The sequence below is a fragment of the Podarcis filfolensis genome (genome assembly GCF_964270895.1).
Source record: "Podarcis filfolensis genome assembly, chromosome: 1".
In the NCBI taxonomy this organism is placed as follows: domain Eukaryota; kingdom Metazoa; phylum Chordata; class Lepidosauria; order Squamata; family Lacertidae; genus Podarcis; species Podarcis filfolensis.
In genome coordinates this window covers 56164060-56179411 of record NC_139604.1, presented here as the reverse complement: position 1 = coordinate 56179411, position 15352 = coordinate 56164060, and the positions used below count along the sequence as shown (strand labels likewise).

At 43.1% G+C, this 15352-nt stretch overlaps 1 protein-coding gene across 2 annotated transcripts; it reads right to left on the bottom strand.

The window, feature by feature from the left end:
- Positions 1-1145: 1145 nt before the first annotated feature.
- On the bottom strand, positions 1146-14308 carry LOC310762462 (membrane-spanning 4-domains subfamily A member 8-like). 2 transcript variants are annotated; one of them, XM_083613615.1, is made up of 7 exons: positions 13711-14308; positions 9639-9845; positions 9030-9149; positions 8098-8154; positions 6053-6196; positions 2747-2860; positions 1146-1584 (listed from the first exon to the last, which is right to left on the bottom strand). In XM_083613615.1, the coding sequence occupies exons 2-7, from the start codon at positions 9840-9842 to the stop codon at positions 1453-1455; spliced, it is 771 nt and encodes a 256-aa protein (XP_083469741.1). In that variant the 5' UTR covers positions 9843-9845; positions 13711-14308; the 3' UTR covers positions 1146-1452. The 2 variants fall into 2 exon arrangements, with proteins under 2 accessions (XP_083469741.1, XP_083469742.1); XM_083613616.1 differs by lacking the exon at positions 13711-14308 and adding an exon at positions 12490-12598.
- Positions 14309-15352: the final 1044 nt, after the last annotated feature.

The following is a 15352-nucleotide window of genomic DNA, read 5'->3' as shown; positions in this document are numbered from 1 at the left end:
TTGTGCTACACTTGTTTTTATGTAGGGAATCATTTTGGCTGTTTTTTATACATCCTGTTGTGAAACCACTTCAAAATTTCACTTAATAGAAAGCAGTTCATAAATGAAATAAATAATAATATTAAGCCCTGCTTCTGCGTGTTAACTGTGTCAGAGGAGAGAGGCTGTGATTGTTCAGTGTGGGGTGGGGAGCAGCAGCTCAGCAGCTCTTTCTCTTATGTAACTGTTCGTCCTCCTAAATAAGTCTGGCCTTCAATTCAGTAGCTGTTCTTGGGAGGCTCATGTGAGGAATATGCTGCTTTTCCATTATTATTTTTTTTAATATTCAGTATGCTTTTAGCAATGCCTTTTGTAAAGGCAGGTCTAGAGACCTCAGTCCCTAAATTTGCCATTTTAGAAGGATATTTTTAAGCAGCTACCTGATAGAATTAGGATGCACAGAATCTGATAAGGATTGCAAAAGCTCTAAGATGACAGATATACATAGCAGAACTCTTGGCGAAAATGCTAGCCTGTGGTTGAGACCCAGATATGAAGGCTGCATATACCTGTGACTAGTGGTTAAAAAGGGGTTTGTCCTTGCTACTAGGGATGGGAGAATATCAATTTTGGGTCCTCTCAGTTGTTAATTTCTCCAATCTTAAAATTCAGTTCCCCACATTAGTTTGCAATTGTTTTAAAAAGTCCAGATTGGAGTGGTACTATTATTCCCCTTGATGTGGAAACTATACTTCTGTTGATGCAGCATAGAATTGCATTAGCCTTTTTTTGTTGCTGTATCACACTGTTGACTAAGTTTTGATCTACTATGACCCCTAGAACCTTTATTTCAATATATGATTGCGGTGGCAAGACTTTTATATGAACAAAGATGGAAAAACTCATAATTACCAACAACAGAGGAATAGTTATTAAAATTATTGAACTTAGCTGAGGGTGCAAAATTGACATGTTTAATCAGAGAAAAGTCATTGTTAACATATAGTAAAGACTGGAAAACTCTTAGAGAATTTTTGCGTGAAAAAGAAAATGAATAAATGACATTTGGGTTTGAGAACTGAAGATAATGTTGGTTTATAGAAAGTAGTTTTGACAGGTGTTATATTGGAGTGGATGAGTTGAATAATGTTGATATAGAGCTGATAGACGAAGAATCAGAAGTTCTTTATTTTCTTAATTCTATTTTTTCTCTTTCAATTTTTTTTCCACCCCTCTCGTCTTTCCCCCCTTTCCTCTTCTTTTCCTTTGGGTTTGTGTTTTCATCAAGATTAACATTTTAGTTTTGATTTTTTTAAAAAGATATTTGATAATAATCTTTACATTCCTCTTTCTAAATTCTAATAACATTTTATTAAAAATGGATATATGTGCCAAAAAAGACAGAAAAGCAAATGAGTATTAATTTCACTCCTTTAGCAGCATCTCCCATATACAACTTCTCCTTTAGATTCTTCACTCATTCTTGGGGAAAGAATCCACAGTACTGTAAGCTGGAGGAGGAGCAGAAGCTGGAGGAGGAGGAGGAGGAACACAATTGCCTTCAGTGGGAGCCGTATCAACAGTGTAGGGAATATAAACCATTGCCTGTGTAACAGAAGAGTAATTCATCAGAAGAAGACACATGCCATGTCATCACCATTGTCATAATCACCATCCTGGCAGCATTCAGGGGCCGCCACCACTCTGGTCATCATCATGAATGAGGGCGAGAACATCACAGAAGGGGCAGTGCCAGCGAGCAATTCTGATTTGTGAGGATCAGTGTTAAAATATCGGAAAAAGGCTGGAGCTGGCAGATTATCAATTTGCAACTGCACTTCCTGCTCTGCAGTTCTCCAAATCCTTCTGTTTTGCTCTAAAAGTTGCATGACAGGTAAATCCTGCCTAGGCAAACTGGGACAAGGAATAAAGCCTTTGTCTCCACATTCTACTACTGCATAGTGTACCACTATATGTTGGTGTAATGTGAACAATGGGCTTAATCACACAGTGCTTGGGCTCATGTCTTGAGGAGCACATCCCCCACGTCTGGATGTACTGAGATAAGGGTGCTAGACTTCAGCAAGATCTTGCCAGAAGTCAGCGCTGACGCAAGCGTTCTGCAGGTGCCACAGCTGGTGCTTTGTGCCCACCCCCATGCCATGCAGGCAAGAGGGGGATGGTGCTGGTGGGGTGGCAGGGGCAAGGGGGTAAATGAACACAAAAATGTCTGGGACTTCCTTCTTTAAAAAGATTCCTGCCCTCTCAGCCGAGTTTAGAGATAAACTGGGTTATTTGTTTGGGGTTCGTCTTTCCTCTTAAAGGAGTGTTTATGATCAACACTGGATTCACAGCACTAGACTCCAGGTATGAACATCTATCTGTGCAAGTTTACTCATGAGAGAAGTCCTCAGTAACGGGGTGTGATTTTTCTTCGTTGTATTGTTTCATGTGTTCAAGGAAAATACTCCACACACTTTAACACTTTTTATAACAGTGATAAAGTAGTGGCAAAGACCTGTAGGTTCTCTGGGCAAAAAATGGCTGGTAAAGTTGTTGGTTATGAAGCTTCCTGGGTTATGAAGCTCACCAGTCACTCACTTTCACCTTGAACCACCTTCCAGGGTTGTTGTGAGGATATATGTGGAAGTGGTGAGTGGCTCTTTGGAGACAGGGTGGGGTGGAAACATAATCTTTAAAGGAATAATCCTCTCCAAACCTCTCAACAAGATCTGCTTAAACTTTAAGCAAGGTATCAAATGCTTACCGGGTCATTGGAACAGCAGGTTAACTGGCACCCAAAATGTGCTAATGAGACAGCGATGAAGAACTCCAGAAAGCTGAACAAGAGGAGAATAACTGCAAGCCCAGTACTTACAGCCTGTGGAGCACAGAAGCGGGTAGAAGGTCATTTATCATATACAGTTCAAAGTACTGCCAATTCAGTTTAGTTGCAACATTAAAAAGTGTCCTAGTCTCCATCTTCTATGTAACCTTCTGGGAATCAGCCTAGGAAAATCTGCTGGTAATGGTGATGATTTTGAATAATTTGATTAAAGCGTTTGCTTCGCATACAAATACCTCTTGAAACGTACAATTGTAAAACCAAGGATAGAGAGTACAGTGCCGTAGCTACTGGGGTTGGGGGGGGGGGTTAGTTGTCTGCCCCCCCCCTCGGGATGAAGCCTCCAAAAGGGCACCATTGAGGCTCCCAGCCTCTGTGTGTGTTTACGCAAATGTGCTGGGTCTTTGACCTGGGTGAAATAAAGCCTAGTTTCACCCCTGGTGAATTTGAACCTGGGCAGAGACCCTCATAGCATGTTTGTGTTTTGCAGCATCCCAAAGCAGGGCTACCAACCCAGGACTGACACTGTTTGGTAGGCAGTAGAACCTGGAATGCCCTCATACAACTCTAAACATGGTCATTTGAGCCTCATTTAAAGGCTCTATTATGGGATATCTGCAAAAGAACAACCCTGTGCACATTCTCGTTAGTTGGGTTTACATTTGTATGAGACCAGACAAAGGAAGAGCCAGTTTGAGACTCACATCCAAAAATACCCTCTTTGTTAACCCTCCTATGTCATTCACAACACATCCTTGTGAAGGAAAAGCAGCAGCTGGGAAGAATCCTAAGGAGCAGAAATGTCAGTGCATTTATGCATGAATTAAAGGTATTTTGGCCCTCCAAAGTCTGCCCTGAAATGAACACCACCCCTTGGTCTTATTTGCTTTGTCAGCTTTCATGACAAATTAATCTTGCCTCCTCAAAAGGGAATTTCTTTTGTTTATAATATAGTGACTCAAGTCATTATGCTGGCGTTTCTGATTTCAAACAACATCAGAACTCAGCACCGAGGGTGAACATTCAGAACATGCAAGAAACTGGAGCTGGAAAAATCCCATGTCTGATTTTGTTGTTGTTGCATCCCTTCCCTTTTTGAAACAAGACACCTTCTCTTCACTCCCCAGCTCAAGGAAGAGGCAGAGCGAGACGTTCTGCCTTTCATGTACAATGACGCCACATTATCTAATGGGAGCCCATGGCAACTGCATAGCCATATTCCAAATGGCATTTCCCAACTGCAAGTTGTTGTTGGCATCAAGAGACAATGGAGTGTGTCTCTGGGGGTGAAGACAGACCACTGCGTTATCAGCACCAAAGTGACCTCCCCAAGGTGCAAGCCTGGGCAGTGTGCAGGAAGGTCCTGGGCTGCTCAGATGACATGACCCCGTCCCCTCTTGGCCTCGCTCATGTGGTCCAAAGGAAAGCAGAGCAATACGTTTGGCACCAGTTGGGCTGCAGGAGTTGCTGGAAAGAAGCATATAAAGCACCACCCAGCCATCTTAGACTGCACTCTGGATTTATGTAGCATTTGCTTCAGGATTGTCTTCTCCCGAATATATCCTGCAAGGCAGCAGAGGTTTAGGATCAGAGTTTCTCTTCTCCTAGATGGGCTACCTTCCCAGGCTGATGAGCTCACTTCCCTCTACAGCATGTGCAGAAACCACATTCTTGACTGTTGGATCTGCTACTGGTCTTATCCGCTCAATTCACCAGAGCCTGTCTTCGTTTGCAGGGTAAGTCCTTAACTCACCAAGGGTTTAAGACCCATCGGCTGCCATCACCTGGTTTAACTGGCCAACCGAAGCCATTTTCTGGCATGTGGCTGCTGTCGCATGCTGAAAGCTTCTAGGAGCCACAGGTGAGAGCTGAGTGCAGGGTGGAGACCAAAGGTGGACAAACTACCCCAGAAGGAGCATGACGGAATGGATGCACTAGCTATAAGGATAAATAGCATTTTCTCAGGGACAAAATATTACAGTGCTAGTATTGGGGGTATGTAATTTTTCTAGTAACAGAATGACTGCTTAGTGGAAAGATGTTTGCACAGGTAAGTAGCAAGCACGGAGCAGTAATAATAGTAGCACTAATAAACCTTCACTGGAGGTTTTTAAGCAGAGGTGATGGATGCTTTAGTTGAGATTCCCACATTGCAGGGGATTGGACTAGACGACTCTCAGGGTCCCTTCCAACTCTGTGATTCTGAGGCTAAAATGAAGAACTTAATTTAAAAGCAAAATCACTGAGTGTGCTGATCTCAAGAGTCTGGTAGCCTGCCTCCCCAGAGCCACAATAAATCTAAAGTGCTGTGCGAATGAGGTAGAATGAAAGAAGCCTCTGTTGTGTGGGCAGAATTTCTTCCAGCAGTTGGAGGATAGTTTTCAACACAGCACTAACAACTGCTGTAAAAGGCCACACTGACTACCAGTTCCAAAAGCTGCCTTGAACAAGAATTCTAGAAAATCTGCCATCCCAAAACTTTGAAGGTAAAAAATGTTTTTAAAAGTCCAGTAAAACAGCACCAATAAAAACTTTAACTCTGGCGTACCATTCCAAATGGCAGGCAAAATCAGAGCCTGTGACCAAGGGCCACATTGTCCACAGGCGAGTCATGTAGCTCCATCTACATGATGGAGGAGGCTTTAAAGTAGCAGAACTGATGCCTAGTGGGTATTCATCTGTTTTTGAAAGAGAACAAACTGTAGTAAGCTATGGAGAAAGAACAGCTTAAGACCAAATGGTCAGGCATTTCTGTCCAGGCTTCAGAGTCTGCCAGAATGCTGGGTTTCCAAAGCTACAAACCAAAATGCAAAGAAGGGACCTGGGTGGGTAGGAGAACCATGTGGAGAGCTTCAGCTATGCTTGCTATTTTCACTGCTGAAGAGGCAAGCTACCTTTTAAACTAAATAGTGACTAGTCTCTTCAGCACTGAGAAGTGATGTGTTGAAAACAGAAAGCAAAACTGATAGTGATTGGGATTTCTCCCTCTTTCTGGATGCTGCCCATAAAGACATCAAATTGAATCATTGCAGTCATGGGACAACTTCTGTGAGTACAACAGAACATCTCCCTCTTCTTCTTCCTCTCACTCCTCACCTGCAGATTTGGAGGGGGGGCACACGGGGAGAGGAGAGGAAGGGGAAGTTCCATCGGGTTCACATAAGTTGTTTCTCACATACACTGATTAGTCCAAAAGCCAAAGTTCTGCATAGCGTTCTTTTCACTTACCTTTGCCCAATAATAGCTTTCCCCAGTCTCATCATAATATGGATAATAACGAAAAGGACCTACAGACAGCTCTATCAAATAAAGAATGATGCCAACTAATGCCATTACAGCACTTGTGATATTCATTCCTATGCTGCTTCGCACCTGAAAGAAACAAAGAATGTCATTTTCAGGCTCCAAAAAGTACAAAGCAAGTACAGTGGTATCTCAGGTTAAGTACTTAATTCATTCCGGAGGTCCGTTCTTAACCTGAAACTGTTCTTAACCTGAAGCACCACTTTAGCTAATGGGGCCTCCTGCTGCTGCCGCGCTGCCGGAGCACGATTTCTGTTCTCATCCTGAAGCAAAGTTCTTAACCTGAAGCACTATTTCTGGGTTAGCGGAGTCTGTAACCTGAAGCGTATGTAACCTGAGGTACCACTGTATAGTGTTACACGCCACCCCAGTCTCCACGCAGTGTGGGATTCCAGGTGTCCAGGTGCTTACCTGAAATACCTGCGTCCGTGTTTCATTTAGAAATGAGGCACAGCGGAGACTGTGATGTCTTTATGATATATAGTTTAATTACATGTACATATACACAACCTGAGCCTGCAATGGAGAAGCTTCTAGGATTACACTGCAAATCAGTCTCATTTCTCCCATGACTACCACCTTGGATTCACACTGACATAGTGCTCTGACTCCCTGTCTCTTCAGCTTGCTGTTTGCAAAATACAACTATTTTTTCCTCCCACTTACAACAGGAAAAATGCAATCCTCCCCAAAACTGCTCTCCCAAGGCTTTGTCTTTTTACTCACCCAGCTCAGGGAGGGGCTTTCCCTACTTGCCTGCTGGTACAGAATTTCTGCTTTGTTACTGGCCTGTCTACCTGTCCTTTATTTGCTTAACAGCCCAGCCATTTCCTTCCTTTTTTCCCCTTGATAGTTCCTCTGCCAGGCAGGTTTCTGGTCAGGCGAAAACTGGTTTGGCCTGTATTTTAGCACTTTCCTAAATCCAGCTCCTGACATTCCATTTCAATATTCTAAGTAGTGATAAAATGTTAACATTTACTAGCCTCAACAATTAGAAGAAGAGCCCAGGAACCCTACAGACTCATAACACAAGGTTACCTTAAAGTTAAATTATCTGATAAGAACATGAAGCTGCCTATCTTGACTCTTCTGTGGGAGAGCTTCTAGCAGTTCTGGCAATATTTTGAATTAAGGTAACCTCCATAAAACAATTCCATGTTAGTTACTGAGCTCCTTCAAATTGTGTCATTTTTGTTGTATACATTATACGTATATAACATGCGTCATACTATGGATTGTTCTACCTATTTTGATGTTTAAAGGAAAGGAAAGTAGTTGTTCAGGAATGTTCATCTATTGAGTTCTTAATATGAATTAAATGTCAACACAATTCCTGTGTTGAATCGGGGGGGGGCAGTATTTCCCTTACAGAAAAATAATTTTTAGTTTGTTGAGCAATCAACCTTCACAAACCTGGCACCCTCCTAATGTTTTCAGACTCCAATTCCCATCAGCCTCAGCAACTATGGCAAGTTCTGTTGTGTTTGGAAGTAGCTGTTTCAGGCCTGCTGTGGGTCATTCCGATTTGATTTATTATTTGGGTTAGCATCCGATTAGTGAAATCCAAACCTGTTTTGCCTCTATGGCCTATAGTGAGGATTCTAAAAATGGTTGTAATTTCTTTTGCTTTTCACATAAATGGATAGAATTTGCATATGCCAGTGAGGAATATCAGAAGGGGCACAGCGAATGCACAGTTCCTTGCTAGAGTCCTGAAAGAAGGGCAACAGGACCAGCTGGCAGACTCAAGGCTGCCTCTGCATTCTCCATTGGTCAAAGAGGGTCCTCATTTCAGACAAAGGCTGGTCTGGTCAAGATGGATGTTTATGGGAACAGAGGGAGGGACTTGATGGATGCTCCTTGTTCCAGAATTTGGGCTTACAATAAATGAAGATCTGCAGAGGAAGCTGCCAATATGGCCTTGGATTTGTAATAAGAAGGAAACATATTAACGTTCCTTTCTCTCTCACCTGACAGGAAGTTCCATATTTCTCAGCTAACACCGACAAGGTTCCAGAAATAATGAACTGAACAAAACAAGGAAAAAGACACATTTGACTGAAGTTCATTTAGAAATTTCAAAAACATGCTCTCTAATGTAAAAAACTGGGTTATATAAGATAACAGAACCTTTTCTCTCTTGAAGTTCACTAGTTTATCCTTCTAGGAAGAGAAGCATAATTTTTATCATGTTAGAATCACATACCTGCATAATCACAAATATTCAAATAGCAGCCTCAATTCTCTAAGTGCTGTCCCTTGTGTAGCCAGAGTAACACCATCCACACAAAAGGCGAATGGGGGGACGGTATCAGCAAGCTTAGGAAAACCCAGTTTCAAAAATGCAAAAGATATTTGGGGTGGGGTGGTAGGAACTGAAAAGAGGAAGGAAAAAACTCAGAACAACCTAGTGAGGACTGAGTCTGGTTGGCAACCTCAGAGTACCGGCTGAAGTAGAATTCCCATGGAGGAGAGGGATGGAATGGAGAGTGCTGGAAGAGGGCATAACTGGCAAGAGCCCTACAACTCCCAGTAGCCTTAGCCAGCATAACCAATAGCCAGGGATGATGGGAGTTGTAGTCCAGGAACAACTGGAGAGCCATGGGTTAGACACTAGCTTACTTAATCCAAATGCTTTCTAGAAAAGATGCATTTAAGCCTGATGTCTAAAAACTATATACTCAAGAAATGAAGCCTTTTCTACAATTACAAATCCTTAAAATGAGTAGAGTGTACTTCAGGGAAAGCCTTCTTAATGACACAACTATTCTGTTACCCATTCTCCACACACAAGGAGTCATCACCTGAACAGGGATTTGGATGCAGATCTGCAAAGTCTAAATTCAAAATCATAGGCACTGATACACACTGTCACTCAACAGGCAAATAATATTCTGCTTACAAATAGTCCACCCCAGAATGGGTAACCTCCAAGAGTAGCAAGAGTCAACAGCCAGGTACAAAGAACAGCTGAGACACTCCCAAAGCCAATGTGTATCAAACCAATTAAGATCTGGATGGCCTGTAGGAACAAAATGCACAAAACAGCACATCAATTTCCCTTTGGTAAATTCAGAACTGAAACACATTCTCCCCCCCCTCATGATGCTCACCCAGGTACCCCCCCCGCCCTTGAGCCTGCTAGTAAATTGGACCTTGCTCCCTCTCCATGCAAGTAGTAGGCATAGCATACCCCCCTCCACATTTTACAAGCTATTTCCTTTACTATAACACATTTCTGTATGACATTTTAATTAATATATGCATCTGCAGAACCTGTTCCCCTAACATGTAAGTTTCTTTGGTTGGAGAACTGTATCACAAAATTCAGAGAACTGCATTTTAGTCTGCCTATTGTTTTGGGAAATGCAAATTTGGTTGGTTTCCAGGGAAAACGCAAGCCAGACTGGTTTTCTTCCTCACCCCCCTGCCAGGGAGCAACACTGCAATCATATGCAATATTCATTTAATTCATTGGACCTCCATGTTGGCAGATCTCAAATACACTTACCCCCAGAGTCTTGGCCTCCACTTTGACAAGTTTCTCCCTCCACCCTGCTTGAGGTTGGTTGTTGGGGCTTCCAACCTGCTGACCTGCATATTGTATGTATTGAACTGTCCCTGGTGGCAGGGTAACAGTACCAAGGATTCCCTGGCCTGCTTGGATAACACTGGCATTAGTTTGGGGAATCAGCACCACAGTTCTATTAGCCATTATCTGCAAAAAGACAAACAAACAAACCAAAGATACAATTTTTTAAAAAATAACCGCTCAGATTTGGGCAAATACAGTGGAACCTCGGGTTATGAACGTGATCTGGACCCTTGGAGCCCCAGCTCCCTAATCACTGTGGGTTTATTTTAAGAGCAGCTTAAACTCTTCACTTTTCCTCACAAATCAGAGCAGGCAGGAATATCAGTGGGCACCTACCACTGGACCAGATGTCCCCCTCCTGGACTAATCTATCTCATGCCTCTGCCCGGCTGCGGGACCCAGAGGTACCCAAGCCGGCCATTACCATTGGTGTACTATCTGGTGGAGCAGGTAGAGGAGGTGCCCTGATCCTGCTGCTCAGCCCAATGGCAGGTTGCTTGGGAACACCTGCCTTGCCCAACAGATGATGTGAATCCAAGTGAAGGATCAGGGTGGCGGTGAATTGCAGGAGGCAGAGCTTGATTCAGGATATGGCAACACGGGACATACACTAAACCTGTAATTTGCAGTACTCTAGATAATTTTGGGACCACAGACTGTGCCAGACAAACATGAAGAGCAGAGAACAGTTTCTGCTAGGTTCCTTTTGGGTTGTGTACACCTCTCAGGTGGGTGCCATTATAAGAGAACAACTCATCGTGAGTTCCGGCACCTCTTTTTCTAGAAAAATAGTGCTGTGCACCAACTATACCAGATTCTATTTGGGGCTTCAGAGACACGGAAGGGAAGGAGAGATCAGCATTATTCTTGACCTAATCTAGCTCTCTCTTGACTCATTTAAACTTTTATTAGGCATGCTGGTGCCCACACAGACCTTTAAGCATGAGACAGGGGCATGCAATAGCTTTATGTATCTTGTCAGTAAAGTGTTTCTTGCTCCTTCCAGTGGCGTGGGCAGGGAAGGAAAGATTGCTTTTAAAACATGGTTATAACCAGAATTTGCATTGCCACTGTGAACTTTGATCTTAGTCTTGATGACTGTGTTGAGGTTGATGGCAGAATTGACATCATGAAAGTTTCTAACAGGAAGAGTTTGAACAGGAAGAGACCGAATTTGTTTGTTAACTGCATTCTTTAGTTTATAATGCAGCTCTTATGAATTGTTAGGAAAGGAAGGGAAGAGCCCTCATCAGGGGCTGAGCAAGTTCCAGCTGCTCAATCCTACGCCTTTATCTCAGAATATTTTGGTGGGAGCTGCTGCCTGGTATGGCACCAAGGAAAAAGGCGGGTACACTATGTGATTTCTGCTCCTGTAGTAGATTTGAGTGTGGTTTTCTTCTGAGATTCATCCATAAGCTGCTCTGAAAGCCTCTGTGCTATAAACCGGGATAGAAGCATTCTAAATTGTAGAACAATAATTCTAAATATAATAATTGTAACATGTAATCCACATGGCCTAAGGATACTTACCCAGTTGTACTTTGAGAGGTGGAACTGGGGGGGGGGAAATGAAAAACCAGGCTCTCTGCCACTTGTTTCCCTTGTAAATTCAGAAAATTTAGGGAGGGGAATGACACAATTAACATGTCCCCCTCCCCAACATCCATTCCATGCTTTACAACTGCTTCCACATGCCTGATAAGTTAACACAACCCCCCTCCACACAAATACATTTGACCAACCTAGTTAAAGAAGAAATACTCTCAACATGTGAAGTTGTATAATTTTTTAAAAACCATATAGTAACAGAAAGGCAACACAAGTAAAATGGCATTTGATTCTGCTGCCCTGGTGCTGCATATGCTTATTTGGGATTATGCAAACCATGTTGTTGCGTGTCGAGGTCCCCAAGCCACTCCCCGAATAAGTCACAATGCACACTTAATTTTTGTTTAAGGTTTTTGGCATAATTTTGGCCGCAACTTAATTTAAATACAAAACCGTGAGTGGTTGTTTAGGCATTGGTTAAGACTATCTGTCCCCCCGCCTGGGGACAGAACTGACTTCTGGGCACCACCGAAAACCAGTAAGGGAAAACAAGTTGGGGAGAAATTGAGCTGAGTCACAGGCCCTCAATTCTCACCCGCATGCTCCCCAAGGCTTGCCGGCCCTAATCCCATTCCAGGGATTGGACAAAAAGATAGCAAGCCCCAGGATTCCTTTAACGGAATTCCCTTTCCGCAGCAACCATGGAGGGGCAGGTACAGCCTATCCTAACCCCTCCTCCACCAATTTATAACCAATGCCTAACTGCAACCTTACAAGTTGTGATGATTTGCTACGCAGTAGGCAAAAACTAAATGGCCCAGCCAATCAGCCAGATGGACAAAATTCCTACCAGGCCCCTGCCCCAACAGCAAACGACCCCATGACAGGCATAGCAAGGTCAATGCAACAACCCCTTACTCAAGGGCGGGTGGGCGGGTGATCCGTTGCACGTAGCAAAGGGAAAGCTCCAGGCTGCGTGCAGAATATTTAAACATCTTACCCCTCCCACCAAAATTGCAACATAACTTTTACCCCAGCTACCCAGCGAACCAGTTGTTGCCCCAGGCCATCTTTAGAGACCCTGCCTGGCAACAGAGGGGTGGCTCAGCAGACCCCACCGCAACACGTGCTCTCCATGAAGGAGAACACGCTTGTAGGAAAGGACTGTTTGTTTTAAAAGTAAAAATAGTAAAATGAACTTCTGTAACCGTAGACATGCCTGGATAATAAATGTTGTTTTAAAACGAAAAAAGGGTAAATGCAGTATCCGCTGGCATGCCCATGACAGTCATGGTGCTGGGTCTCTCTGCCTCTGCCTCCATAATCTGCTACTCTCCAGGTGATCATTTGAGGGGCCTTTGGGCCTTAGGGGATTCAGCCCTACAGTTTTGTATTCCTTTCAAAAGGGAATGCTTTTAACCCCTAGCTAACATTACTGAAACCCTCAGAAAGAGCCATTGTCTTAGTAAGTATCTCTTAGTTAGATTATGGAATGAACAAGTGACATCAGAAATGGTCTCGAACAATCTAGCTTGAGGCTTTTTCTGATGCAACATCCACTTCACATATTTAAAGCACTCTTATATCCAGTGCTTTTTTTCAGCCAGGGCACACCAGAGCACAGTTCGGGCACTTCTCCGGTGACTTACCGTAAGAACTTCATGATGAGTTCTGGTACCTATTTTTCTTGAAAAAAAAGCACTACTTATATCACTTTAATAATCATGGTTTACTCCAAAGAGTCCTGGAAAGTATAATTTGTTAAAGGCAGGGGTGGAGTTTGGTAATATGGAGCCCTGAATGAGGACAAAAATTGCCCCCCCCCGCCCCAATATATCTTATTTTCACAATTATCAATTTTGGTACAGTTGTTTTTTATGGATATTCTCAGCTGGTAACCATATAAATAAAGATGATATTATTATTATTATCATTATTATTATTATTATTATTATTATTATTAGCTTGGCACCCTGTGCAGGGGAACCACCCATACCACCCTAAATTTGGAGCTGTTAAGGATGCTGAGACTTGTTAGGAAACCCCTCACAAAGCTAGAATTCCCAGCACCCTGAAGAAATTACAGTTCCCAGGATCGGGGCAGTGGGGGTGGGGAGCCATAACTGTTAAAGTGGTATAAGAGCATTTTAAATATATGGTGTGGTTGTGGGTGCTATTCCTCTCTAAGCTGAGATGCTTGAGAGAGAGGAGGAGGAGAAGCTTGCCCAGGCCTTAATTTTCCAAAGAAAAGACTTCCACACACTGTGGCAGGGATAAAAAAAATTGCCTTCTGTTCCTTGTTGGGGTTCATGAGGGGGAAACTCTCTACTCACGTTCAGCAGAACCATTTTATTCTTTCAGGCCTTTCCCAGTTGAGGCCTGGATCAAATAAAATACTGTCCCCAAATCAATTTAATTAACTTTGCCCAAAAGTACTTACGTTACACTCCTTGATCTGATCGTCCTCAGCCTCACAGTGTGTGTCTCAGGTATCACCAGGAAGCAGTGAGAAGTGAAAGCAATAGTGTATAAAAGGGGTGTTTACACAGCACCAGACTCTGACTCGTCCCCTTCCCTTCCTTTTGTCTCATTTCACTGTTGATTACTGTACTCTGGACTTTTTCCATTTCAGATATTCTCCTCGCTCCTGCCAAGGAACTCCAAAATAACTTTCTGTCTTCCGTCTTGGCTTGCCTTTGCATTCTGCATTGAGACTGTGTGTGTGTGATTTGTTTAATCTCAGATGTTCCTTTTCACCTCCCACCAGAGAGATCTTCCAAACTTGTACAAAATGCTCATTTTGGACTACCATGGATCTAAGTGAATCTCTTAAATCCTGTCTTTTAGTCCTAGGACACTTCCACACCATGCGTTTGAAGAATTACTGTACCACTTAACAGTCATGGCTTCTAAAGAATCCCGAGGACTGTAGTTTGCTGAGAGTGCTGGGAGTTATGCGGAGACCCCTACTTCCCTTATAGTAGCTCTAGTAGTGAGGGAAATAGGGGTCTCCAAACAACTCTCAGTACCCTCCTTTCCCCCCACAGAGCTAGATTCCAGACCCTCCAAGTGTCCCTATTTTCCAGGGACAGTCCCAGATTTACAGAAGCTGTCCCAGTTTCTGATTGGATCCCAGAACGTCCTGCTTTTCCTTAGGATGTCCCTATTTTCATCAGAGAAATGTTGGAGGGTATGAGATTCCAGAGTTCCCTACGAAAGGTGATGGACTGTTAAACCACTCTGGAAATTGTAGCTCTGTAAGGGGAATAGGGATCTCCTATCAACTCTCAGCACCTTTAACAAACAAAACTTCCTCATCCAGTGGTACCTCGGTTTTCGAGTGTCTCAGAAGCCGAACGTTCAGCTTTTGAACACTGAAAACCCAGAAGTAATTGCTTCCGTATTCGAACAAGCATCGGAAGTCAAACAGCTTCCGCTGAGTTTTTTTTTTCAATTTTCTGAATGGAAATTGCAGGCGGCCATTTGCGCCTCGGTTTTCGAACGTTTCGGAAGTCAAACTGTCTTCTGGAATGGATTACGTTTGAAAACCGAGGTACCACCGTACTCTTGGGGGTAAGCCAAGACTGTTACAGTGCTATAATACTGCGTTAAATGTATGGTACATATGGCCCTAATATTTCACTAACAGAAGGAGTGGGGTGGTATATAGCCATCGCTACAGAACCACTGCAGCCTCCACTGTGGTGCAGGCATGTATTTTGGCGCAGAAAAGAGCGTCAGAAGCTTCAAATTACTTCTTTGTAATTTGCTAGCAATGGAGGTGAAGTCAGTATTTAACTTCTCATGAGAGAAGTGATGGAACTTTTAGTTTATTCTTAAGCTCAGCTGTTCAGTGCTAAAGAGAATCTGCTTTGCAGAAACGCTCAATTAGTTAACTATTATTTCTGCTGAAGAATTCGATGAATGCACTGATTATTATTTTGTCTCACTGTTCCTCAGCTGTAAAATGGAACCAATCTCTTTAAAAAAAAGTAGAAATGCAATAGTGTGCATGTGAGAGTTTACTTTTCTGAAACCCTCGGAGCACAACCTGTGACTCTTCTGCCATTGAGAACTGGGAG